General features: G+C 48.1%; 2 protein-coding genes across 2 annotated transcripts in view; both read right to left on the bottom strand.

Annotated features, from left to right (window-relative positions):
* Window positions 1-12,712, bottom strand: part of TMEM120B (transmembrane protein 120B) — a 36,159-nt gene extending 23,447 nt beyond the window's left edge. The window contains exon 1 of the mRNA XM_081175087.1: window positions 12,575-12,712. Within this exon, the coding sequence (XP_081031213.1) occupies window positions 12,575-12,643 (69 nt within the window). The 5' untranslated portion in view covers window positions 12,644-12,712. The remainder of the gene's footprint in view (window positions 1-12,574) is intronic.
* LOC308576029 (uncharacterized protein) overlaps window positions 1-18,375 on the bottom strand; it is a 166,927-nt gene extending 148,552 nt beyond the window's left edge. The window contains exons 1-2 of the mRNA XM_081175230.1: window positions 18,117-18,375; window positions 17,014-17,118 (exon numbers count right to left, since the gene is read on the bottom strand). Of these exons, the coding sequence (XP_081031356.1) occupies window positions 17,014-17,118; window positions 18,117-18,274 (263 nt within the window). The 5' untranslated portion in view covers window positions 18,275-18,375. The remainder of the gene's footprint in view (window positions 1-17,013; window positions 17,119-18,116) is intronic.
* Between the last annotated feature and the right edge of the window lie 7,441 nt (window positions 18,376-25,816).

The raw sequence follows: 25,816 nt of genomic DNA, 5'->3' as shown, positions 1-25,816 counted from the left end.
TAGGAGACTTTTTTTTTTAATGCCCCCCTATTCAATGCTCATTGAAAAAGCTTCTCCACGTGAAGCAGGGATGGGGAACATGTGGCTGTCCAGATGTTCTTGGATTCCCAACTCCCATCAGCCTCAGTCAGTGGGAGCTGGAGCCCAGCAATATCCAGAGGGCCTCAGGCTCCCCATCTCTGCTTCAAAAGTACCTTAGATCTTTGGGAAGTGGGTGTGCAAGAAAAAGGAATTGTGCCATCCCGTTACACCAGCATCCCCAATACACCTCATGCAAGGAGGCAGTGTGGCAGTTGGAGGGCTGGACCAGGACGTGGGAGGCCAGGATTTGAATCCCCACTTGGCTGTGAATAGGCTTTCAACACTGTAGTGTATCACCAGTCCAACATCGTGGTTTGGCAATATACTGCAATGTTGAAACAAGTTGCATTGGCCCCAGCCTGTAAGGTGCCAGGGGACGCTTTCACTCCTGTGCCTCGCAGGCCAAGGCCAATGCAGTTGGACCCGGCCCACTGCTCAGCTGGGGGTTAGGAAGGTTCCTGCCCCCACCCAGCTAAGTGAGCCCACCGACTCCCCAAGATGGAGGGTGCCCCACAATGGAGCCTGACAGGCTCCGTCTGCCTTCTTCGGCATGTAGTCTGAAAACAGCTGGAGTCCCAAGCTTGGGAAACACTGAACTAGATGGAGAGGAATGTAGAAAGCTGCCTTGTTATACAGAGTCAGATCACTTGCTCATCTAGCTCAGTGCCGCCTACACAGACTGGCAGCAGCTCCCCAGAATTCCACACTGGGGACATTCCCAGTCCTACCTGGAGAACTGAACCTGGGGCCTTCCGAACGAAAGACAATCGATAACCCTGCAGATCTCCCTCTTATCACTCCCTGGGAAAGGGGTGGTCAGGGTCCTTAAGCACTTCCAACACAGACAGGACCCCAATGAAGGGCCTAGTCAAGAGGCAAAGCGCCTGCTGTGGGTGCAGAAGGTCTCAAGCCCAATCGCCAGAACCTCCTGGTGGGGTTGGGAATATCCTGCCTAAAAGTGTGCAGTGCCACTGCTGCCAGTCAGTGCACGCAACACTGCCCATTCAGTTCAACAGAACAGGAAATGAAATTAGGAAGGCACAAGCCAGGTACTTAATAAAAGGCCTATTAAACATTAACTAAAACCCTTTCTCCTTTTACTTTTGCAGACAGCACTTTTGATGCTTGCAGTTGCAATAAAACCAACTTGCTGATAAAAAAGGAGGGTTGGGGGAGGGGGGGGAGAGACCATTTCAAGTAAGCTGCACCCAGATCCAGTTCAGCTGCTTAACCAAGACTGAACTCCTTCACCGCACAAAGTGGATCAGTTGAACAGATCAAATCCACACCAGCACCCCTTGAAACGAAACAAAATGAAGGTTTGATTGCAAAGTTTTATTTACATGTTATTGAAAGGTCAAGCACTCGAGAGCGACTGTTCTCATTGAGGTGGATAAATGACTGGGGGCGACGCTGGGGAAGGCGTCATCTTCCAAAGGGCAGGCTCATTCCAAGGGTTTAGCTGCAAGGCAACGTGGAATTTCCTGCAGACGCTGTAACTCTGCATGCCAAAGACGGGCACCCTTGCTTACGCAGCAGATTTGGAGGCACAGAAGAAGGCACTGCCAGGGCCAGGGCTTGGGGGGGGGCCTTGCCAATATTGGGGGGCCCTGCCCACCATCCTAAAACTCCAGCAGTGCTAAGTTGGGCTCTGGCACAAGGAGGGACATTTCAAAATGGGGGGTGGTGCACACAGCCGGGCACACGCTGTGGGGGGACTCATCACCTGGCATCCACCGAGGGTGTCTGCAGTTGGCTGCTGGTGCCAGCCCTGCTCCCGAGTAAAACTGAGCGAGTGACAAGAGAAGACCAGCATTTGTGGCATGTATTGCGTTGAGAGTTATACTCAGGGGTTGGCAAGGCTTACCAGGCATGGGGCTGATCACTCCCGCAGAGATTCTCAGTGGGCCGGGCCGGTGCTGCGTGGCGCCAGAAATTGTGTCTGTGCACATCCGCGGTGCCGGAAATCGCGCCTGCGCAGAAGCAATTTTCAGTGTCTCGGCATGCGCTAGACATGATTTCCGGCACCGCGGACATGTTCAAATGTGATTTCCAGCATTTGCAGAAGCGATTTCTGGAGCCGCTTAAGCGGCACAGCATGGTGTGGGAACTTGCTGAGCGGGTGGGTGGTTCAGGGGTTGTTCATGGGCCAGTCAATCGACCCTCCGCAGCCGCTTCCGGCCCATAGGCCTTAGGTTGCCAACCTCTGGCTATACTCCTGTCTGCTCAGCATCAACTCCCTCCTAGAATTCTGTCTCATTGTACTAGTTTTCAGCCCTGTGATGCGGAAATACCTTGGCTAGAAATTGCCGAATACAGTGGTACCTCGGATTACAGACACTTCAGATTACAGACTCTGCTAACCCAGAAATAGTACCTCGAGTTAAGAACTTTGCTTCAGGATGAGAACAGAAATCTCACGGCAGCAGTGGGAGGCCCCATTAGCCAAAGCAGTACCTCAGGTTAAGAACAGTTTCAGGTTAAGAATGGACCTCCGGAGCGAATTAAGTTATTAACCCAAGGTACCACTGTACTGGCCCCGTGTATAGGAATATCGCTGCACTCTTAGTATGCACAAGTCTGGTCTGTTGCCCTGGCTGAAAAGTTAATTTGTCACAGCCAGAGGCAAATCAAACACTTTGTCTTTTTATGCAGTACGGCTACCACTTATTTCCCTTATGTGCCACAAAGACCAAACAAAAAGGCCAGCTCAAACGCATGGAAACTTGTGGAGAGATCTACTGGAATAAGGACTCAAATTATCACTGTCTGTCTTTCACAGGTCTATGAAGATACCAGGCGATCTATTGCAATTCTCTTGACAGAAGGAAGTATCAGCTGCTTTTGTCTTGGTTTGCAGTTTATGTTTATTTGTTGTTACATAGGTTTGTTACAAGCTGTGATAATAAAATAAAAACAAAAATAGGGAAAGTCTTCCCTAGCATGGAAATTCTAGAAAATTTCCCAAATGGGATATTTGTTTTATGCCACAGCCTCCCATGGAAGCCATGTTGTGACTGGCGCCCACAGCACTCTCTCAAAATTTGAGATGTGCCCACTGCTTGAAAAGGGTTTGTGACCCCCAACATATGTTCTTAAATATCCAGAGAAAGACTCTATACAGCAGCTCAAAATTCTCTTCTAAGTGCTGCTTTACTTATTTATATTCACAATTAATAATAATAATAATAATGATACATTATTTGGAAGCCAGGACATTAGCAGGCCAAAGTATGTTGCTGAAGTAAGACCCCTCCCCATATTAATAATTTAAAACACTTCATTATCTATAGCAATAAAAATAGAACTGTATGTGGCCATATGCATATTTTTTTTACTGAAAGAGTCCATAAATATTCTTTTTAAAAAACAGAAATGAAGGGAAACGTTGAAATTAAAACAAAAACATGACATTTTCAAAAATAGAGTGTCTCATTCTCTTCAGTAAAGGACCCCTGCTTGTGGATGACTCTGGGGTTGTGGCGCTCATCTCACTTTACTGGCCAAGCTTCCGGGTCATGTGGCCAGCATGACTAGGCTGCTTCTGGCGAACCAGAGCAGCGCACGGAAACACTGTTTACCTTCCTGCCGGAGTGGTACCTATTTATCTACTTGCACTTTGACGTGCTTTCGAACTGCTAGGTTGGCAGGAGCAGGAACCGAGCAACGTGAGCTCACCCCATCGTGGGGATTGAAACCTCTGACCTTCCGATTAGCAAGCCCTAGGTTCTGTGGTTCAGACCACAGCGCCTCCCGCACCCCATTTTTTTCGGTACTACAGGGCTAACAGGAAGAATCTTCCTGGTTTAGAATCTTTAACTAAATTAAATCCCTGTTAATGGTTTTAGAACTCTGGGAAATGATTAAAAATCCTGTTTTCAATCAGATAGACAGGAAGGTAAGGAGGACGATAAAATTCAAGAGCCAGGAAAAAGGGAGACATAGGGGAGAAAGGTTGTCAGTTTGTATCTGAAAGTAATTAGGTATTTTTGACGCCCACATCAGTGAGTGTCAAAAGAGTTCCGTGCGCAAGCCAATCATAACTACATAACTACCCTGGACTCCTTCAAGAGGAAAGGCAGGATACAAATTCAACAAATAAAAGCAAGCACTCAGGGCACCATGGAGGAAGAGGGAAAATCACGGGGCTGTTCACCAGCCCTAAAGAACTAAGCTTGTTCTCCTATTGTCCATCAGGCAAGGGACTGTTTACGCAAGTTACCGTATTTTACGCTCTATAGGACGCACTTTTTCCCCTTCAAAAATGAAGGGGAAATGTGTGTGCGTCCTATGGAGCGAAGACGCCATAGCCCCGTGACCCTCTCCTGGCTGGAGAGGTGACGCGCGGCTATGGCAGGAACCTCTACAGCCCCGTGTCACCTCTCCAGCCGGGAGAGCACGCGCGCGGGGCTAAAGCAGCCCCCCGCGACCCTCTCCTGGCTGGACCCACTCCGCTGCGCCTTTCCGCTGCTCCCTGACCTGCTCTTTGGGGCTGGTGGTGGGCTTCCCCCCCGCCAGCCCCAAAGAGCAGGTCGAAAGGAACCTGAAGCCTGGAGAGCGAGAGGGGTCAGTGCACACCGACCCCTCTCGCTCTCCAGGCTTCCAAGGTAGCCGCCTGAACGGCACCTTGTTTTAGAGCGGGAAAACAAGAGGGGGAAAGTTCTCCCCCTCTCTGTGCAGCGCCTCCTGCCACTTCACTGAAGGGGCGCTGGGCAGAGAGGGGGAGATTTTTTTTTCTTGTTCTCCCCCCTCTAAAACAAAAGTGCGTCCTATGGTGCGAAAAATACGGTAAGTCCAAAGCAGTTATCTTTAAAACTCTTGGCAGAGTAGGGCCATCTATCTCTGCATGAGCCTGTCCACACCAAATGCTAAACCATGGTTTGTTTAGCCTCAATATGGTTTGTTCAAACAGGTACACCCAGGCCAGTGAACCAACCATGGCTTGATTTCTGCCAACAAACTGTTATGTGAAACCATGGTTAGCTGTTGGCTTACAAACCACAGCTTGCCTTAACTATGGTTTGGCATTGTGGAAGAACCCAACAGTCTTGCTTTGCCATGGTTTCATTGCCCACCCGCAATTTAGATGCTCGCCAACAACAGAGACACACAGCAAGAGAAGCCAGAAAAGAAACCAAGCCTTTGAGTGCCACCAAGGGCACTCAAAATGCAGTGGGAGGCAACACATCCAACTTAGTGGTGGCCCCTCTGTTTATGAAACACTGTCCTCCAGGGAGGCTTACATTGATATCCTTTAGACACCTAGCAAAGCCCTTTTTATTTTCTCAGAGTCTTGATTGCAAATTTCAGTCCAATCATGGACTTATCCTGATATTTTGATCTGCTGCTTTGTATTTGTGGTGCTTTTATTTATTTACTTTCCTACATTTCAATCCTTTCTTCCTGCACGGAACCCAGTGGATCCATGTGCTTCTCAGATGGTCCCCCCCATCCAGGAACTGACCAGATCCAGACCTGATTAGCTCCAGCAAGGCAGCGGCCTCATGCGCCTTCTGACTGTATCTCTCCCTTTAGTCTGCTATATAAGCCACCCTCGTTAAGTTCTGTTTCAAGGGCAAGGTTATAAATACATTCTACTTACAAGGTACAAGTAAAAATCCTGCGTCAGCATAACTCAAAGCCCACTATCACAAGGATGTTACAACTTGTATAAAACACAATGACATGGATTTGCTTTGATTTTTCAACAATTTATGTTGCTTCTACTTACTGGGGGTAAGGGGCGCAGAGCTCAACAACAACACCCACCCACCCACAAAGAGGGGCACCCTGTGACTCACACACAAAATCACCTGAGTGGGTTTCACTTCACAAGCACAAAACCTTGGCAGGGCAGAAGAAACGTGATCAGTGGCCTCAAAAGAAAGTTCCCTGTCAGATGGAGGTGGGGCACAAGGCCGAAATTGATCCACAAGAGAAATAACTGGCAAAGGCAAAGGGCAACAGCAGCTGAGCAGCTTTGCCAGGAGCCTGCTAATGTTTAAGGTGCCTAACTGCGTGGCTCTGCTCTCCTGGGTCCCGGAGCTGTTTTGAAAAACAAGCGTGTTCCGATGCAGGCAGAGGCAAAACAGCTCCAGTGTAGCTAAGAGTCATGGGATACATCATGTGCCCTGCTTGGAACCATAATAGGCATGAGTGCATGTGCTGCGATTTTGCAGAAGGATGTAAAGCCATAGAATCTGACCAGTTCTTATCTGGGACACCCAAGATGCAGGGACAGATGAAAGAAAGGACTTCATAATGTGGTGCTTAGTGAAATGATGGAATTCGCTTCCACAAAAGGCAGGGATGGCCACCAACTTAAAGGTAAAGGAACGCCTGACCATTAGGTCCAGCTGTGGCTGACTCTGAGGTTGTGGCTCTCATCTCGCTTTACTGGCAGAGGGAGCCGGCGTACAGCTTCCAGGTCATGTGGCCAGCATGACTAAGCCGCTTCTGGAGAACCAGAGCAGCGCACGGAAACGCCGTTTACCTTCCCGCCGGAGCGGTACCTATTTATCTACTTGCACTTTGATGTGCTTTCGAACTGCTAGGTTGGCAGGAGCTGGGACCGAGCAACGGGAGCTCATCCCATGGCAGGGATTCGAACCGCCGACCTTCTGATCGGCAAGTCCTAGGCTCTGTGGTTTAACCCACAGCGCCACCCACATCCCTGGCCACCAACTTGGGTGGCTTTAAAAGCAGACTAGACACATTTATAGAGGAGAGGCCTATCAACAGGTGCTTGCCGCAATGGCTATGTTCTAGCTACACCATCACAGGCAGTACAGCCTCTCAGCACCAACTGCTGGATCACAAGCGGGGACAGAGCTGCTGTTCCACTCTGGTCCTCCTTACTGGTTTCCCACAGGCCTTTGGTTGGCCACTGTGAGGTAAGGAAGCTGGGCCAGATGAGTCATCGTCCTAACCCAGCAGGCTCTTCTTGTGTTCCTAGTCCTTATGATTATGTGCTTCAACCCACACAAGCCAAGAATGATGGGCTTGTAGCCTTCTGGAGGTTCCTGGACCTCCATCACCCCTGGGTCCTGTCTATTGACTGTGCTGATTACAGCTGGTGGGAGATGAGAGGTCAAAAGCATACGGAGGGCACCACCTTGGCCACCCCTGCCCTGCAGCCCTTATGACAGCCTTGCAAACCTGGAGTAACGCTAACGCTGGTTTGAAACTGCAGGTCAGGGGAAAGGGGAGCTGATAGGTCTACAATTGGCTCACAACCAAACCAAAGCATTCAAAATCTGGACAGGGATGTCATAGCGGTGTTTGTCATGCCAACCACTACAGGTTTCCCAAATGTCTGTAATTTATTTATTTGCACTTAACACTAGGTATCTGATAGGCTGTTAGCTTTGACAAACAGAACGCCCCTCTCAGGTTCCACCAACAGCTCCATTCTCAGCCTACTCTTCCAACATCCTGCAAATAGTTATCTTGCAAATGTTAATAAGTAAGGAATTCTGTTACTGGATCACCTCACCCTGTGCCAATCACATCTTCAGTGGGAGCTCAACTGGGCCACCCTCAACACGTCAGTGAGGTCCTCCAGGTTCCTCTCCCTTGCCTGTGGGACTCTCTGCAAGGTACAGCCCTTCTTCCCAGCCTCCTCAAATGCTCTTGCCTGACTGGAATTGCCGCTAAATCTATGACGTTGTTGTTGCCATCTGTTTGTCTCAAGAGGAAACGAAGCCAAACTGTTGTGATAGCAGCACCAAAGTGACTTTTCCAGGGCACAAGCCTGGACAGGCTTTCTAGACAACAAGGCCCCCTCCTCAGCCTTGCTGATGTGGTCCAAAGAATAGCAGAGTAATATATTTGGGATGCAGGAGTTGCTGGAAGGAGCGCCATCCAGATTTGTGTAGAGTTTACTCCTTCGCCTTGGCTCCTCCCAAAGGCATCCCACAAGGTAGCAGAGGTTGTATATATAAAGGTAACGTTTACATTTGTTGCTCCACTCACGTTTGCCTCTGGCCCAAGGCTGCCCAAGAAGGAATGTGAGTTTGGGGCTTGTTGCTATTGCAATAAGCAATATTCTCCAAACCTGGTAAAGAGGAATATTGAGCGAGACAGAGCTGTTATAAGGCAGGCTCCCCGCTCCCCCCCCCGGGCATCCCTGGCAAGTGAAGCAAAGCAGGCAAAAGCAATAAGGCTTTTCTGTGGTGGCACCTGCTCCCTTCCCAGGGGACCTGCCTGGCACCGACTCGGCTTCACTTTTGGTGCCAGGTCTTTTTCTTCTCCCAGATGTTTACATGGTTTTCAAGGCAGTTTCTCAGCACCTGCTGAATCAAACCACCAGCTGGGTTTTACTGTCTATCGTTTTCCAGCACGTCCTTGTGCAGTACAGTCATACCTCAGGTTACAGCCGCTTCAGGTTGCGTTTTTTCGGGTTACGCACCCACCAAAACCCAGAAGTACCGGAACAGGTTACTTCAAGGTTTTGGCAGTCGTGCATGCGCAGAAGCGCTAAATCACAACCCGCACATGCGCAGACACGCCACTGCGGGTTGCAAACGTGCATATACCTGTTGGGAGTCGTTTGACCACTATTTCAGATCCCGGTTTAACCCAAACATATGTTATGGGTTTTACTTCTAATTTTTAAAGCCCCTTTGGTGTACAGTGATGGCACTGGCAAGATGCTCTAGAGGTCAGTCATGGGTCCTGAAAGGGCTTTCTATACTAATAGAAAAGCTTTAAGACATTTGTAGACCAATTGAATCTTTCCTATGCTATGAGATAGACTCAGACTGCAGAGAAAGAAAAGAGGGAGAGCAATTGTGGGCTGTTTCACCACCACCCACATAGGAGAGCAGGTGCATAATCTGCTGTTGGCACTGGCAACTGCAGCCTCGCAGCAAACCAGCCTCTCCTCCGGCCCCCATTGCCAAGCCCCTCCCTCTCTCACCGCCCAAAGCATTGGCTAAAACAACCTGCACAACTCTGGCACCCTCCAATTCCCACCAGTCCCAGCCAGCATGACCAGTGGCAAGGGAAGATGGGAGTCGAAGTCCAATGACATCAGTCCCCCACCACTGACCTAAAGGAAGCTTTGCAGAAAGGACACAGAGGAGGATGTGGGCTGGCTCCTCTTTCTCCCTCAGATACAAGCCAGTTCCTTGTCCTTAGGAGGATGGATCAGCCCCATCTCCACCTCCTTGGAGAGACAGGCGGACGCAGGGAAAGAGGCTCTGTCCCTTCATGAAACTAAGCATAAATACAGACCTCTGAAATACAGAATCTTTTCGCCATTTACTCTTCAGCCTCTGCTCCCTGCACTTGAATTTTGGACTGCAAAAACCTTGGAGTAGCCCCTTCTTCGTATTTTATTTATCTACCCAACAAATATTATATACCTTACTCGATTTAAGTCCTCTAAGCGATTTGCAAAGAAAAAAAGAGAAAACATTTAAAGAGAGAGAAAGAGGTGCAAAGAAGTTAAAGCGATTAAAAATAATAATAACGTAAAATTGAATCTGCAACTTTAAAGCAATTGTGTAGAATAAAATTAGATGGCGAAGTATCACATACCACTGACAGTTCCAGAAACAGTCGCCATGAATAATGGCTGTTTAAATCTGTCTCTGTTGCTGCTCAAGAGCATAACCGCTGTGACCCCTCTAGTCCACCTCCTGCCCAATGCAGGCAATGAAGGAGCTAAAGTGTCTCCAACTGGGGCCTGGCAAGCCTCTGCCTGAAGACCCTTCAGCCCCAGGGAGCCCCACCCTCCCCTAAGGAACAATGCCTCCTTGATCAGGGGCCAGCAAACGTTTTCAGCAGGGGCGCAGGTCCACTGTCCCTCAGACCTTGTGGGGGGCTGGACTAAATTTTAAGGGGGGAAATGAATGAATTCCTATGCCCCACAAATAACCCAGAGATGCGTTTTAAATAAAAGGACACATTCTACTCATGTAAAAACACGCTGATTCCCAGGCCATCTGTGGGCTGGATTTAGAAGGTGATTGGGCCAGATCCGGCCCCTGGGCCTTAGTTTACCTACCCGTGTCCTTGATGAACTACTCTCACTCTCAAGATGTTTCTCACAATGTTCAAACAAAATCTTCCCTCTTGTAACTTCTGCCTATTAGATCCAATTCTGTCCTCTGGAGCAACAGAGAACGAGACTTTGCCTTCTTGTCTGTAGATCTGATAGCCCCTCCTCCGCCCTTCAGTCATCTCTTCTCTGGGCTAAACACCTTTGGCTGGTTTTACCTGCCCTCACAGGACGTGGGTGGCGCTGTGGTTTAAACCACTGAACCTAGGGTTGCCGATCAGAAGGTTGGCGGTTCAAATCCCCGCGACAGTGTGAGCTCCGGTTGCTCGGTCCCAGCTCCTGCCAACCTAGCAGTTCGAAAGCACGTCAAAGTGCAAGTAGATAAATAGGTACTGCTCCGTCGGGAAGGTAAATAGCGTTTCCGTGTGCTGCTCTGGCTCGCCAGAAGTGGCTTAGTCATGCTGGCCACATGACCTGGAAGCTGTCTGTGGACAAACGCCGGCTCCCTTGGCCAGTAAAGCGAGATGAGCGCTGCAACCCCCGAGTCGTCCACGACTGGACTTAATGGTCAGGGGTCCCTTTACCTTTACCTGCCCTCACAGCAGCTGCTTTCCAGGTCAATGACCATCTTTGCTGCTCTCCTCTAAACCTGCTCCAGTTTGCCTGCCCCTAAATGGCAACAAGATCCCAAGTACATCGGAAGTTGCCTTCAGTTGCACCAACACTGACTGGCAGCAACTCTCCAGGGACTCAGGCAAGGGACATTCCCAACAATGGGCTGAAATTGGGGCCTTCCGCATGCAGGGAAGATGGTCTATCACTATGGCCCGTTTTCCTAGGGGGGAAATTACCGTATTTTTCGCTCTATAACACGCACCCGACCATAACACGCACATAGTTTTTAGAGGAGGAACAGAAGAAAAAAAATATTCTAAACGAAACAGTGGATGTATGATTTTTGTGGTTCATGCTGTGGCCACAGACATGTGATCTGACGGTGAGTTTGGGGTAGCCCAATGCAAAAATCCTGAGGATCCATGTGGATCCATGCTTTGTAACCACGTTTTTGCACCACTGCGGCCCCAGGCAACAGTGGGTGCATGATTTTTTTGGTGCAAGCTGTAGCCATGGACATGCTATGTGATCTGATGGTAAATTTGGGGTGACCCAGTGCAAAAATCCTGAGGATCTATGTGGATCCGTGCTTTGTAACCAGGCTCTCTGTCCCTCTCTTCTCCCCACTCAGTGGCTCTTCTCCCGCTTTGCTGTTTCAAAGTGAGCAAAGCGAGCCACGGAGGAGGGAAGGAAGGGGAACCATGGATCCTCTGCTCACGACTGCAGCAGATCCCCACCACCACCCGTAGGCATTCCCTCCATAACACGCACAGACATTTCCCCTTACTTCCTAGGAGGAAAAAAGTGAGCGTTATGGAGCAAAAAATACGGTACTTCTTCCCCTGACTTGGAAGTGGTGGCTGTACCAATGATGTGTAAAATCTCCAGGGGGTGGGGAGGAATGGCAATGGAAAGGCTTCTTCCTCTCCCCCCTGCAAAAATGCCTTTCTCTTTCTCTTGGAGCTCCCTAAGGGGAAAAAACAAAACAAAACAGAGCATCGCAGAAGAGCAAGGCGGTGCCGCCAGAAAGGAAGGATTGCAGTTTATGAAAGGAGCTCTGAGATGCATCAGTAGAGATGGACAGGGGAGTTACCCCCCCTCCCTCCCATTCCTTTACAAGGTCCCCGGAGGTGCTGGGGCGACCACCCTGGGATTCCCCGCAAAGCTACGACATTGGAAAGGATTCTGGGACGCGAAGGCCTCTTTCCAACCGCAGCGCGCGGTGGCTGCTCGAGGCCACCAGCACCCCCCCCCGGGCCCCCTAACCTCTTGCTCCTCCGCCCCCGCCAGTGTGCTTTGCTTAAAGCGCGCAACCCGGAAGCACCGCTCGCTTCCCCGCAGCCACCGGCGCCCCCTCCCCGCCGATCTGGCCCCGAGAACCCCCGGGGCTGGCACTGCAAAGGGCGCCCTTCCCAGGGGGAACCCCGGAACCCCGCGGGCTCCCCGAGCAGGAGAAAGAAGCGCATCCCTCGCGCAGCAAGAACATCCTACGAAAGAGCTCTGCACCCAGACCGCGCAGAAGGAGCCTATTTGAATGACAGCACGGCAGGCGCGCCGAAGCCGGCTCCCTTCCACCGCCCGGCATTGGCTTGCCTTTGCGTTGCACCGGGGACGACGGCGCGGCGCCGCCTGCCCCCCCGGGAAGCCCTCGCCCTGCCCCGATGGCGCCCAGTTACGCAGGGGCGGAGACGGCGCCCCTTCTGCCGCCGCACCAAAGGCGAGGCTTCCCCGGGGATCCCGCCCCGTCCGGATTACGCAGCAGCGGAGATCGCCGCAAAAGAGCAGCGGGAGGAACAGCACCCGCGAAGGGCCACCCCAAAGAACGCGGCGGCGGCGGCTGGTTCGCCCGGAGCCCAAGCGCGCCCGCCTTACCTGGAGCTGCTGGAATTCCTCCTCCAGGGCTTGCCACTCCGCGCGGCACTTCTGCAGGGGCTGCGCCATGGCGCCCGGGCCCAGCGCGCACTCCTCCTCCTCCAGCTCCCGCTGCCGCTGTGCTGCTGCTGCTGCCGCCCGGGCGAGCGACGAAGGCGAGCGAGATCCGCCCCCCCCTCGGGTCCCGGTCCCACGTGCGCGCCTGACGTCAGCGGGGCCGGAATCCGCCTCCGGCTCGACCCCCGCCGCGCGCTTTCTCCCGAGGAGCCTCGGCGCTGGGCAGGCGCCCCCGCGGGAAGCCGGCAGCTACGGCGGCGCCTCGGGCGGAGACCCGAGCGGGCAGCGGCGGCGGAGGCGGCGGAGGCGGCCCCCCTCCCGGGCCATTTGCAGGCGCCGCAGACGGGAGCGCATCGATCCCCGCCGGTTGCGCGCGCGCCCGGCCTGCTCTGGCCATCGCCTCCTCCCTTCCCATTGGACGAAGCCAAGCCCGGCCTCTTCGCAGGCTCCGCCCCCCCAAATCTCGTCCTCCCCCGCCCAGCTGCGCTTTCAGTTAACCCGTTCTGCGCCCGACTCAGAAATGCCTAAGGAGCGCAGCAGCCCCTGGCGAGCTGTGGCGGGATCGTGACGCCTCCCGGGGCAGCTTGCCTGCCTGCCTGCCTGCCGGTTTGGGCCACCCCCTCTCAGACCCCGCAGACAGCCGGCGAGGCCTTGGTGGTGGTGGCACCGCCTGGCGCTGCCATGACGGGTTGTTTGCACAATGCCTTCCTGGCTGCTGACTTTCAGGAGGGATTTTGAAACATTCCTGTTTACTCAGGCTTTTGGTGGCAGAAAGGAGGAAGCATCGTTCCTGGCAAACTTGAGGTCGCTGGTGGAGAATGTCTTGAACTGTTTTTAATACCCTCTCTTTGCCATGTCTTCCATCCTGAATTCCCTCTGGAAGGGTAAAATGTAAATCATGTAAATTATATATACACACACATTTATTTATAAATGGCAGTGACGTCATGTTATTACAGTAATCCTTAAGGTATTTTTTGTACATGATGTCAGTGGCAGGCCTTGAATGACTTCTGTGGTATGATGGATAATTATAAGAGAATATAATATTGATGAAAATTAACAAAAGAAAATGAAAACGAATAGTACGCTAAATTAGAAATGCAAGAATAACGTATTGTGATGTGATGTGATGTAACAAATATTACCATTTTCTTTCCTCTGGATAACCCTTTTGTTTGTTATTTCTTTTTAATCTCAATAGATCAAATAAAAATATTTATAAATGGCAGGGGAAGCAAAGCAACTTGCAAAATTAGCATGGCTGTATTTACTGTATATGGATTTATTATTATTGTTTGTTAGATAATTTTTATCTTGCCATTCTAGTGAAAATAGGAAGCCACGGTAGAATGATCTTTATTACATATTAAGCAGCTTCTGTGTGCCTAGTCCTGTGTAGAGCATAAGAGGAAAGTTCCCTTCCTCCAGGAGCTGAGAACCTATGAAAATCTGGCAAAATAGCAAACGAGCTTTCAAGTTCTCCAGGACTCTTTTTTTCAGACCAAAACTATAAAAACTTCTAATATTTACATAGCATTTTTTTTAACTGTTCAAAGGGTTTCACATACACAATCTGTTGCAATGTTTACAGAGGTGTCAGTATTAAAATATTCATTTTGCAGGTGGAGAAGTTTAGTCCACATGGCAGAGCAGAGGCAAGATGCAAACTTGGATTTTCCTGATTTGCAACTCAGGGAAAGAACTGCATGTTTCAGCCCATGAGAACAAAACTCACAAGGCCAGAAAGAAACATAATTTATTAAGACCAACCTAGGATGTTCATACAGAGTATAATGTGTGCTTTCAGGTTGCTGCACTGGTTAATTATGTGCATAATATACCATAATAAAACCGATCCAGCATTGCTTATACAAAACAGATAAAAGCAGCGCATGCTCCGTGAACCACCTGGACTTTCATCTGCAGCAGCAGCAACAAAATTCCCTTCACCTTCCTGCCCACCCAAAAATCCCAGGCAAACAGGTTCGTTTGCACAGGATAGCAGTGCAGATGCTGTTGGAATCCAACTCCCATTGGCCTAGCCAGCGGTCAGAGATGATGGGAGTTGGGCCAACAACATCTGGAAGGCACCAAGTTGGGGACGGCTGCTACAAGCCTCTTTGCTGGGTCTCTTTTGGCAGCGGGGGCTAGCAAAATTAAGGAGGTGCTGGCAGAAACACAGCGCTGCTGACAAACCTGCCTGAGAAAGTGGTCTGCACAGGCATTTTAAGAGGCATTCAAACACATTCAAAGGTTTTAATAAAAAGTAATCTTTATTAAATAGTTTTCCGAATGAAATACATTGTTTCCGAGAGATTTGCATGGGGAAATCTTTTCGATTCCTCAAGAATAAGGGGCAGTGGGGTGAGGGAGGCCAGGGCCACATCCACACCATTTCATGTGCTATGAAGCCGCTTTAAAGACTCATGGCTTCTTCCCCCAAAGAATCTGGGAGCTGTAGTTTGAAAAGGGTGCAGAGAGTTGTTAGGAGACCCCATTCCCCTCCAAGAGCTACAATTCCCAGAGTTCCCTGGCAAAAAAGGGAACTCTACCCCTACCCCTGATGCTAATCCTAACTCTAACCCCTAACCCTTAACTAGAGCTACAATTCCCAGAGTTCCCGGACAAGAAGGGAACCCTAACCCTAACACTACCCCAACTCAACCCTACCCCTACCCTACTCCTAACCCTAAGCCTAAGCCTAACCCGCCTAACAACTCTCTGTCCCCTTAACCACCTACAGTTCCCAGAATCCCTGAGGGGAAGCCATTCCTGTTCAAAGCGTCTTCATAGCACTTCCAATGGACGGTGCACCTAATGTGGCCTAATGTTTCCTCCCTCATTTTCTTCTCTCTCCCCACTGCCCCATCACTTGCAATGCAGCAGATGTCCGCCTGCAGTCTCCCTTCAAAGCTCCTTCTCTCAGGTACGGCCACGGCCTTGTCCATTGTTCGCTGCCAGTATTTTACATTCATTTCTCCGTTGTAAATAGGGACGCCCTGCGGTTCTCTTCATGACTTTGGACTTGGGGGAAACCTCACCGGCTCCGGACATCCCTGTAAGGCAAAGGCAAAGAGGTGAGTGGGATGGCCCCCATCCAACAGCGTCCCCCCAGACTCCTCCTCTGTTTGGCTGCCTGTTCACAAACAAGGCTTCCAAACCACTTTGCATCCATCTCAGCCAGCGTAGCCTCACAGCATCCACTAGCCTGAACGCAAACTCTCCCAACAACCACCCACCAGCTGCAGCTTCGCCAAGTCCATTGCCAGACATCAACCAGCTTCAGAGCTGAATATCCGTCGCCTTCAGGTAGCGATCCCACCAGCAAGTCAACTTTGTACTTGCCTTCTCCTTGCTCCACAGCATCCCAGCACCAGGCGATTGCCTCCTTCCACTTGTCAGCTTGCTGCCACGGGGCAGGAGACCACCAGGGCTGAGTGCCACCGAGCTGCCCATTTCTCTCTGGGGAGGGCAACTGCCGAGGCTTGCGCCTTGACCCACCCGCTCAGCTGCCAAATGTGTTTGTGGCATCACAGTCAACCCACAGACAATGGCAGCAGCTGGGGAGGCATCACCACCACACCCTCAGCCCTCACAAGGGGGGTGGGGCGCAGCTCAGCAGCCAAAACACCCTCCCCCAAGCTGTGTCTATATCTGTGAAGGCCACACCGGACACCCAAGGGGGCAGGAGGGGGACATTTTTCAGTCAATCAATCAGTCAGTCAATCAATCAATCATTTATTGTATTTGACTAAGAGCCATTACAGATCCAGTTACAAAAGCATCAAACCCAAAGACCCAAACTATAGCTCCCAGATTCATTTGCTCTTCAGATATCTGGGCGCTCCTTTTTTCAGCTTGTCATAGTCTGCATTCACCGCATAGAACTGCAAGAGGCAGCATGGTTAAGCGTTATCTCCAGCTTGGACTACTACCACGCGCTCTATGTGGGGCTACCATTGAAGGTGACTCGGAAGTGGCAGGAAATCATTCAACTTTAATGGGCTTAAAAGCAATTTTGTCAATGGCAGAAACTCAGGGATCTATCCTGCTTATTCAGTCAAGAGTTTAGAAGATTGAACAGGAGAGGAGAATGAAGAATCATAGAAGGAACCCAGGGGTCATCTAGTCCAACCCCAAATGCTGTGATCACACACACCAGGCCTTCCAAAGCTGAAGCTTATTATTCCTCCCACCAAATGGCCATTATTATTATTATTATTATTATTATTATTATTATTAGCCCATCTTCCGTAGATTTCAGGGATGGGGCTGATGGGAGTTGGAGTCCCAACAATCTCTGCTGGACACCAGGCTCCCCATCCCTGGCCTATAAGATAACCAGCATCATAACCCTAGTTAAGTATTTCCTACCATACCTTGTACTGGTCGTTGGGTCACAGCTTGTTCCAAGGCTCTGGGTTGCTCTTTTTGTCCCAGCCAGGCAGAGAAACGTGACAAGAGGCAGACAGCAAGGAGTACATCTTTGGAAGAAGAAGAAAAACGTACAGCATAAGGCGTAACGCTCTGCCCAACTCTTGGCACATGGTTCCCACCAAATTTAACAATCATGGCCTCCTCAGTGCCACCAGAAGAGCACACTTCTTTTATAATGTGGGATGTAAAAAAAGGCCACCGTACCCCAAGTATTTGTAAAAGCCCTTTAAAGCCAGTTAACACACAGTTACCTAAATGCAAGGGCAGCTTCTCACTGCCTTGTACCAGAGACAGCGGCAAGTTGGTGAGGCAGTGCTGGACAGAACTCGATGCTGGCAACCCAATCCTACACTTTCTCCATGACAGGTTCCTGATAGACTTTGTGCTTTCTGCCCAGACAGTTCATTGGCTTTACTCTCTTCCCAAATACCCTTTTAGCTATGCTGTACCGCTCATTGCAATGCCTTGGATACAACTCGGCTGAGGAATGGCAATCCTTATATGGTTGGTTTTCTTACTCTAAAGCTAAGAAGCTGATGCTAATGTTTTACTGTAGTTTTATAATTTGTTTTATAACTACTACTACTACTACTACTACTATTATTATTCTACCTCTGGAGCACAGCAGGTCATATTTTATTCAGGTGGCGCTTTAAGATGCAACACTTAAAGAAGTGGCAAAAGCTCTGCCCCCAAGGAGCTTGGAAGGGTGTTTATCAGCCTGGCCCAGCCAGGCCACCAGTCCCTGCCACTGGGTCCCCAGACGCTCTTCAGTGGCAGTGTCGCTTCTGAAAAGAAGCCAAGCTCACTCCCATCCTCTCAGGCCACGGATCCCTGTGATGAATTCTGAGTTGCGTAAAGTATTGGGCAGCTGCCACGGGTGGGAGTCCAGCTGAGGTCCCATTCAAAAGCGCTGCCTCACATCCATCAGTGAAGGACACCCAGGGGCCACTGGGAGGCAGGGAACACGTGACGTGGTTTTGCAGGGATGGCAGTTGTCAGCACCATGCCAAGGGCTGATCCTGCCCTGAGGGGTGGCACTTACCTGACATCAGGGTTGCGAAGAGCAAGGCGCATGGTGCACAGGCCGGTCCCTCCGATTCCAATCAAGACGAACAGAGGAATCAGCTGTGATAAACAGAACGTTTTGAGATTAAAAGCTGAAGTTGAAAACTGGAATAAGTCGCCTAAGACCGTGTGCATGGGAGAGGTCAGCTATGAATGACACCAGATTCAGGTGGAAGGCCATGTTGATCTGTCATAGTCATAATAAATAACAAGATGAAAATATCTTTTTTAATAATTCCAGTGGCACCTTAAAGATCAACTCAATATAAGTTTTAAAGGTATGAGCTTTCGTGTGTAATACACACTTCGTCAGATACTTCAGCCTTATAACTGTTGAGGAATGTTATGCCCAGTTGGTTCCACAGGGAAGGGCAAGGGATTCTTAAAGGGATAGATGACCAAAATTAGCTTCTAATTGCATTCTATACAAGATCTTAAAGTAGCTGTCTTATTGCAGAAGAATTTTAGAAATACACTTGAAAGAGAAGTTATCTTGTTATTTATTCCGAATGACACCTGCACACAAACAAGCAACTTCCTTGGGCAGACAACGTCTGCTCCCAGGTTGCTAACTAATGCTTTTTAAGTCTCCAGCCGCAATTTTTCTTTATGAGAGAATTTCTAACCTGTCTTTCTTCCAAGGATTCCAGGGGAGCTTACATTATAATAAAATGCAAGAATTACAATTGCCAGCAAGGGCTGCCCAGCCTCTCTTACAGTTTCAATAGCAGGTTTTGCAACATCAGTTGGGATATCCCCACCCCCCAACAACAGGGGATAGGAAGTTCTTTAAAACATAATTTTGGTTCTATGTGGATTTATTTTTTTATTTCACAAGATTTAGATACTGCTTGATTGTAATAAAACCTTAAAGTGGTTTACAAAAAGCATAAGAATCAGTAGAAAGCTGTGAAATCAACTGTTTAAAACATTCAAAACATAATTAAAATCAATCCCAAACTAAAACCCAGATTAAAGCACATGTCAACATTCTACACGTCCTGATGGGCTTGCCTAACCTAAACAAAACTGTTTTCAGCAGGCACTAAAAAGAGTACAGTGAAGGCATCTCTGATGTCAATAGGCAGGGAGTTCCGAAGTGTGGATGCTGTCACACACAAAAACTGATTTCTTACCATAGCTGTCAAGCGCCCCTTATTTGGCGGGGCAGTCCCTTATCCTAGCACCATGTCCCGCTGCTGTCCCTTATTGATGATGTCCCTTAAATTTCCCGGGTTTCAAAGGAAGCAGCTCCTCTCCCTCCCTCCCTGCTGGCCAGGGAGGAGGGAGGCTCCAACTGTGTTGCTTGTCTGCATTGCTCACCCAATAAGGAGTCTAAGAATGACTGGGGGGTGGAGCTTGCATGCCTTGTGCTGATCAATTCGGCCGCGTTGCCTGGGGACTCACCTTTGCTCAGCACTTCCCAGCGAAGAGTTGACGGTGGTTTTCCTTGCTGCATCCCTTTTGCCAGGTTGCTGCGCTGTGGAAACCACCGCTTGAGGCTTCGTTTGGCTGCTGGTTGGGCTTTATACCTTTGACTCGGAGGGGCTCAGAACTTGAACATACCTGTGTTCGGAACATCCCTTATTTTGGCTGCTGAACCCTTATTTTTGAGGCTGCTGGTCCCGTATTTTCAAATCTGTAAGTTGACAGCTATGCTTCTTACAGATGCAGAGCTAGTATTCCAAGACAGAAGGATGCCAACCACAACCGTGCAAGTTCTGCAGACTGAAGCAGTCAAGTGGGCATAGATCTTGCAAGTAAACTGGTCCCAAGCTGTTGAATGCTTTATGTACTAATAGTAACACACTGAACCTGGCCTGGTAGCAAATTGGCAAGCAGTGGAGGTCTGTGAGCAGTAATATGCAGATGGGGGTCTCATTCCTGTCAGCAATTGTGCCACAGCATTAGGCACTAACTGCAACATCCAGACCAAGTACAAGAAATGCCCTGTAAGGAGTGCATTGCAGCAAGTCTGGAAGTAACCAGTACACGGACTCCTGTGGCCAAGATTTTCCAGTCCAGGAATGGTCGTAGCCACTGAGGCTGCCTGGACCTCCAGGGACAAAGCACCCGCAGACTGTGAACCTGCACCTTCAGGGGAGTGCAACCCCACACAAGAGAGGCAACTGAGCAGTTTCTTGGACGCAGGAGCCACCCACCTACTGTGCCTCCATCTTGTCAGGATTCAAGCTCAGATTGTCTTTCCTCTCCTGAGTCAGATGGAAAAAGAGAGCTGAGTGTCATCAGCATACTCATCAGACCTTGCCCCAAAACTCCTAATGGCAACTCCCAGCAGCTTCATATAGATATTCAATAGCATTGGGAATAAGGGAGTGCCCTGTGGCACCCCATAATGCCACCTCCAGGGGACTGGAAAGCATTCGCCCAATGCTGCTCTCTGGACTCGGTCTCAGAGGCAGGACCACAACCAAGGTAGCAGAGCACCTCCAAGTCCCACCTCAGGAGGATACCATGTCAATGCTATCAAAAGCTTAAGAGATTTTAAGAAGGACTGGGAGCCATTTATGTACATCAGATGACAAGGAAATAAGCAGCTATCCTATTTTTAAAAGACATCTGAAGCAGCCCTGTTTAGGGAAGTTTTTAATATTTAATGCTGTATTGTTTTTAACACTCGATTGGGAGCCGCCCAGAGTGGCTGGGGAAACTCAGCCAGATGGGCAGGGTATAAATAAATTATTATTATTATTATTATTATTATTATTATTATTATTATTATTATTATTATTATATTATTATTATTATTATTATTATTATTATTATTATTATTATTATTATTATTATTATTATTATATCTACAGAATCAATGTAAAGAAGTGGACACACTTGCAGGGTTTGATTAAACACTTGCACCCAACAAAACAAACTAATAAAATAAATGTAGAAATAGAAATATGAGGTTAGAATGATAAGAGTAATAATTATCTTAAAGAATAAGAAATAACTAATAAGCAGGGTGAGATAAAGCACCAGAAAAGGTAGTTGAGAAAAGTCATGGGGGGATTTGGGGATTTATATTCTATTCCCCCCCCCCCTTTTGTGTGAAATATGATAAAATTGAAAAACTTAATAAAATCATTAAACAAGAAACAAACTTAAGAGCACTTCGAAAAGGAAGCTGTGATTATTAAGACTAAGTCATGTCAGACAAACCTCATTTCTTTTTTGATGGGGTAACCAGCTTGGTGGATCAGGGGAATGCTGGGGATATAGCGTATCTTGATCTCAGTAAGGCTTTTGATAAAGTCCCCCATTATATTCTTGCAGAGAAACTGATAAAATGCGGGTTGAACGAGGTAACTGTTAGGTGGATTTGTAGCATAATGGAGTCAACAATTTAGAAGGCAGGTCCAGGAAGGAAAGAAAACCCCTACTGGTATAAATGGGAAATACCAGAGTTGCTCCTAGTATACAAATTCAAATATGTGTGAGTGTGGACTACTCTGGTCTAATTGGAATGGGATTAACAGCTAGATAATGTTAAAATATAGACAAGCCATGGTGGTGGTGGGGCTTACGTCTGCCCCCACCGCCTCTCCTACCCTTCTCCAAAATGTACCATCTGACTTGCTCTGATAATATACGGCTTGCGCTTCTGCTGTTAGTTTCAGCTTGATAAAACACAAGCAGCGTCCACTATGGCAGGAGTCTGAGAATTCACACAACCCAAGATAATATTTGTTGTAATCCTAACACTACAACTAAAATCAGAAGAGGTATTATTATTTATGGCCTCCAGATGGCAGCACTGCACACAGTCTTTACAGGTTTGCTGAGCCTCCACCCAGTTGTCTGTCTACAGATTTTCACTCTGTAACCAACAAAATCAAGGAGGGAAGCTTAGACCAGTGCTGAGAGCACCTGTTTTGCACGTAGAAGGTCCCAAATTTAGTCTCTGGAATCTCCAGCTGAAAGACGCAATTGCAGGGAAAGAATTTCTGTCTCTGCCTGGAAAGTCCCTGCTTGGTGGCAGGCTTATTTATTTAAACATATTTATGCCAAATACAACATTTAAAGCATAAATTAAACACCAGAGATCAAAACATTGGAGATGCAAAGACTGTTGGTTTCTGAGTAATTTGGTAAAAGAATAAAATGAGAATTCCTTGGATGCATAGATCCAGGTTTGGTGAGAGAGACCCAGCAGAGATTTAAAATCACAAAACTTGCAGCAAAGTAGAGTGTGGAAATATAGGCTGTTAGTTTATCATATTCCCTTCTAAGTTTCTTCCAAAATTTCCCACTTCCCCTCAACATAGAAAGAGACCACACATTTGGTAAGTAAAAAATGGTTTACTTACAAACTCCTCAAATATCATATTCATGTCCTTTTCCATACAGCAGCAATAAAAGACAGGTGGTACAACTTAATTTCAAAATTGGTTTCTAAATGTTTCTAAATTATTTGCATAGAAACATAAAGATGGCTTGCTAAAGCCATGTGGTCTGGGCTTGGAGCAACCAGCCCAGACATTCTTACTGGTTGGTTCACCTGGTGGAAAGAGAAAAAGAACGAAGGGCTTGGTAACCCTTCCTCCCAAGGTGAGGGTATGTCACCTAGCTAAGCCTGGGAGGACAGCTTACTCTGTGGTCTTAACCCATTCAATTTTAATTAGATTTAAGCATGTTGATTATATGAGGCTAGATACTGTATATCCCAGAAAAGCTTCCTGGAATAAAACAGTTTTATTCAGACACCTGGAAGTTAGCAGGTATGGGTCACTTTCAACCCTTTCCAGTAGTATCTGATCAGGCAGGGTTCTTACCTTGCATGGAGTCACGTTTTTGCTCCAAATATGTTTTTTGCCATCTCTGTTTGCAGCTGTTCCATTAAACTGCTGGCTCTGCTGCTGCATTTCCCCATGAAACCGCTGTTCCATTTTGTCAAATCACTGGCTCTGTTTTTCCATCATCAACTCCACCTGTTTGCTATTGCTATTCCTCCCTCCATTTCACTTCAGACACACAACACTCAGAGGTCCTCCTGCAGGAAACGTGAATCCCACTTCTAACACCAGTGTTGCACACCAACCCAATCTCCTAGTGGTGAGATATTCCAGGGGTTCCAGGTGCTTACTGCTGGGACTGAAAGTCAGCAGAGACTGTGGTGTCTTTAGGGTAATATTGTGTGTGTGTGTGTGTGTGTAGGGATGCAGGTGGCGCTGTGTTCTAAACCACTGAGCCTCTTGGGCTTGCCGATCAGAAGGTCGGAGGTTCGAATCACCGCGATGGGGTGAGCTCCCCTTGCTCGGTCCCAACTCCTGCCAACCTAGCAGTTCGAAAGTGCAAATAGATAAATAGGTACTACTCTGGCGGGAAGGTAAAATGGCATTTCTGTGTGCTGCTCTGGTTTTGGTGTTCCGTTGCGCCAGAAGAGGCTTAGTTATTCTGGCCACATGACCCAGAAAAACTGTCTGCGGACAAACGTCTACTCCTTCGGCCTGCAATGCGAGATGAGCGCTGCAACCCCAGAGTCATTTGCGACTGGACTTAACTGTCAGGGGTCCTTTACCTTTACAGTGGTGCCCCGCAAGACGAATGCCTCGCAAGACGAAAAACTCGCTAGACAAAAGGGTTTTCCGTTTTTTGAGTTGTTCCGCAAGACGAATTTCCCTATGGGCTTGCTTCGCAAGACGAAATGTCTTGCGAGTTCTTGCGAGTTTGTTTCCTTTTTCTTAAAGCCGCTAAGCCGTTAATAGCCGCTAAGCCGCTAATAGCCGTGCTTCGCAAGACAAAAAAACCGCAAGACGAAGAGACTCGCGGAACGGATTAATTTCGTCTTGCGAGGCACCACTGTACCTTTTTATGTATGTATGTATGTATGTATGTATGTATGTATGTGCGTGCACATACACACACACAACTGAGCCAAGAATGAGGTGCTCACAGCATTAACACTCCAAAATGTCTCACTTCTCCCTGAGTCAGTCTTAGATTCCAGCAGAAATCAAGCATGGGTCTTTGTCCAGCTTTGCAGACTGCTTTCTTGCTGCTCACATCACACGCCACAACTCTAGCTCTTGTATTTCTAACTACCAGCCAGGGATGGGGAAGGGCCCACCCATTTGCCCCGTGGCATCAAACAACTTCTTTGGTTATGCCAATCATGGTCCTTATGTGGCTGGCTAATTGTTTTACAATTCCCTAGATAACGGCACTGGTTTGGTGAGCTTGGTCTTGTACCTTGGACTCAGAGGCATTACGTAGACTGATACCCCTCTCCCCCCAAAGCTGCAACAATATTAAATAAGCAGTTTATTATTTTGAGTGTGCATGTGTGTATAAATGGATGATACATTATTTATAAATTTTGTTAAATAAAATAAAATAATAAATGCTGACATGTTCTAACCTCTTTTTAGCTTGTTGCTGATATTGTTTCTAAAATGATTCAAATTGTTTTTAACTGTTTTTAATGATAGTTTTAATATTTATTGTAAATTGCTTAGCGGCTTTGCTACAGTCAACATACATACATACATCATTTTATTTGTATGCTGCCTTCCACAGTTAAAACCATGCTCAAGGTGGCTTACAACATGGGAAAAAATACACAATTCAAAACACATAAACAATAAATAAAACATCAAAAAGTACACAACCAACTTGAACAATTTCCACATCATAATAATAAAAATGCAAACAAAAAACCACAAACAAAACAGCAACACCCCCCAACACCAACACCTAAGCATCCTAAGAATTAAGTAGTATATAAATTTTATTCAGTTGTTTCTTGATGCTAAACATATACTTATTTCTGCAAAAAAAAACAAAAAACCCCAGAAAAAAGCCAAATTCCAGTGTGAGGAGGGGCAGTGGGCCACTGTGTCGACTCCTCCCCACACTTTAGCTGCATATGCATCGCCCCCCAAAAGAGAGGCAGTTCCCTGTGAACAGATTCTGATGGATTTGACCAACTTCTATTCATCAGACAGTCCTCAGGAGGGCAGGGCGCCCTCGGAGTCCGTCTCTGGGCTTGCTCTCCTGCAGAGGCTTGCCCGTGTTGCCATGGCTACCCTGCCACATTGCAAGCTGATGTGACCAGCCTGCTCTCCAATGCCAACCCCACAACCGCCCTCAGTTGCTTTTGGGCAGCGCTTCTTGTGCCCAGGACAGTCCAGACCTAGAGCGGTGGATCTGAGGTCAGTCTTTAATTGCGTTAAATTCTGGAAGGGGAAGAGAGAGGAAACCTGGTCTCCTATTTGAAGGGTCCCAGAAGACAACTCTGTGGGAGTGTTTCCTGCAGGACTTGTGGGGGGGAGTGTGAGCAGGGATAGGCAAATCTGTCCGTTTTGGTTTCTCTCACCCAGTTTCTCATTGTACCAAACTTAAATTCATTTCCCTGCACTTCCAAATCTGTTTCTGGGTGCTTGTTCTTTTTTAAAAAAATCCTCTAGAAAATTCATCAGCGCCTTAGTGTGCATTTCCCATAATAGGCACCATTCTTTCCCCTAATACAGTGCATTTTGTATGTTATTTCTATGGCTACATGCATTGTTATGCACAAGTTGCCTCTGTGCATTTTCCTATGCATGATTTTTGCATTGCAGAATTCAGAGAAGCGTGAATTTTCGAGAATATCTGTGTTTCAGTTTGCATGTTGTGTGAAACTAAATAGAATCGAACTTCTCCCCCAACCCCATGAGCAAG

Source organism: Podarcis bocagei, assembly GCF_964188305.1.
Source record: "Podarcis bocagei genome assembly, chromosome: 16".
NCBI classification, from domain to species: domain Eukaryota; kingdom Metazoa; phylum Chordata; class Lepidosauria; order Squamata; family Lacertidae; genus Podarcis; species Podarcis bocagei.
This window is presented reverse-complemented; position numbering and strand designations above follow the sequence as displayed.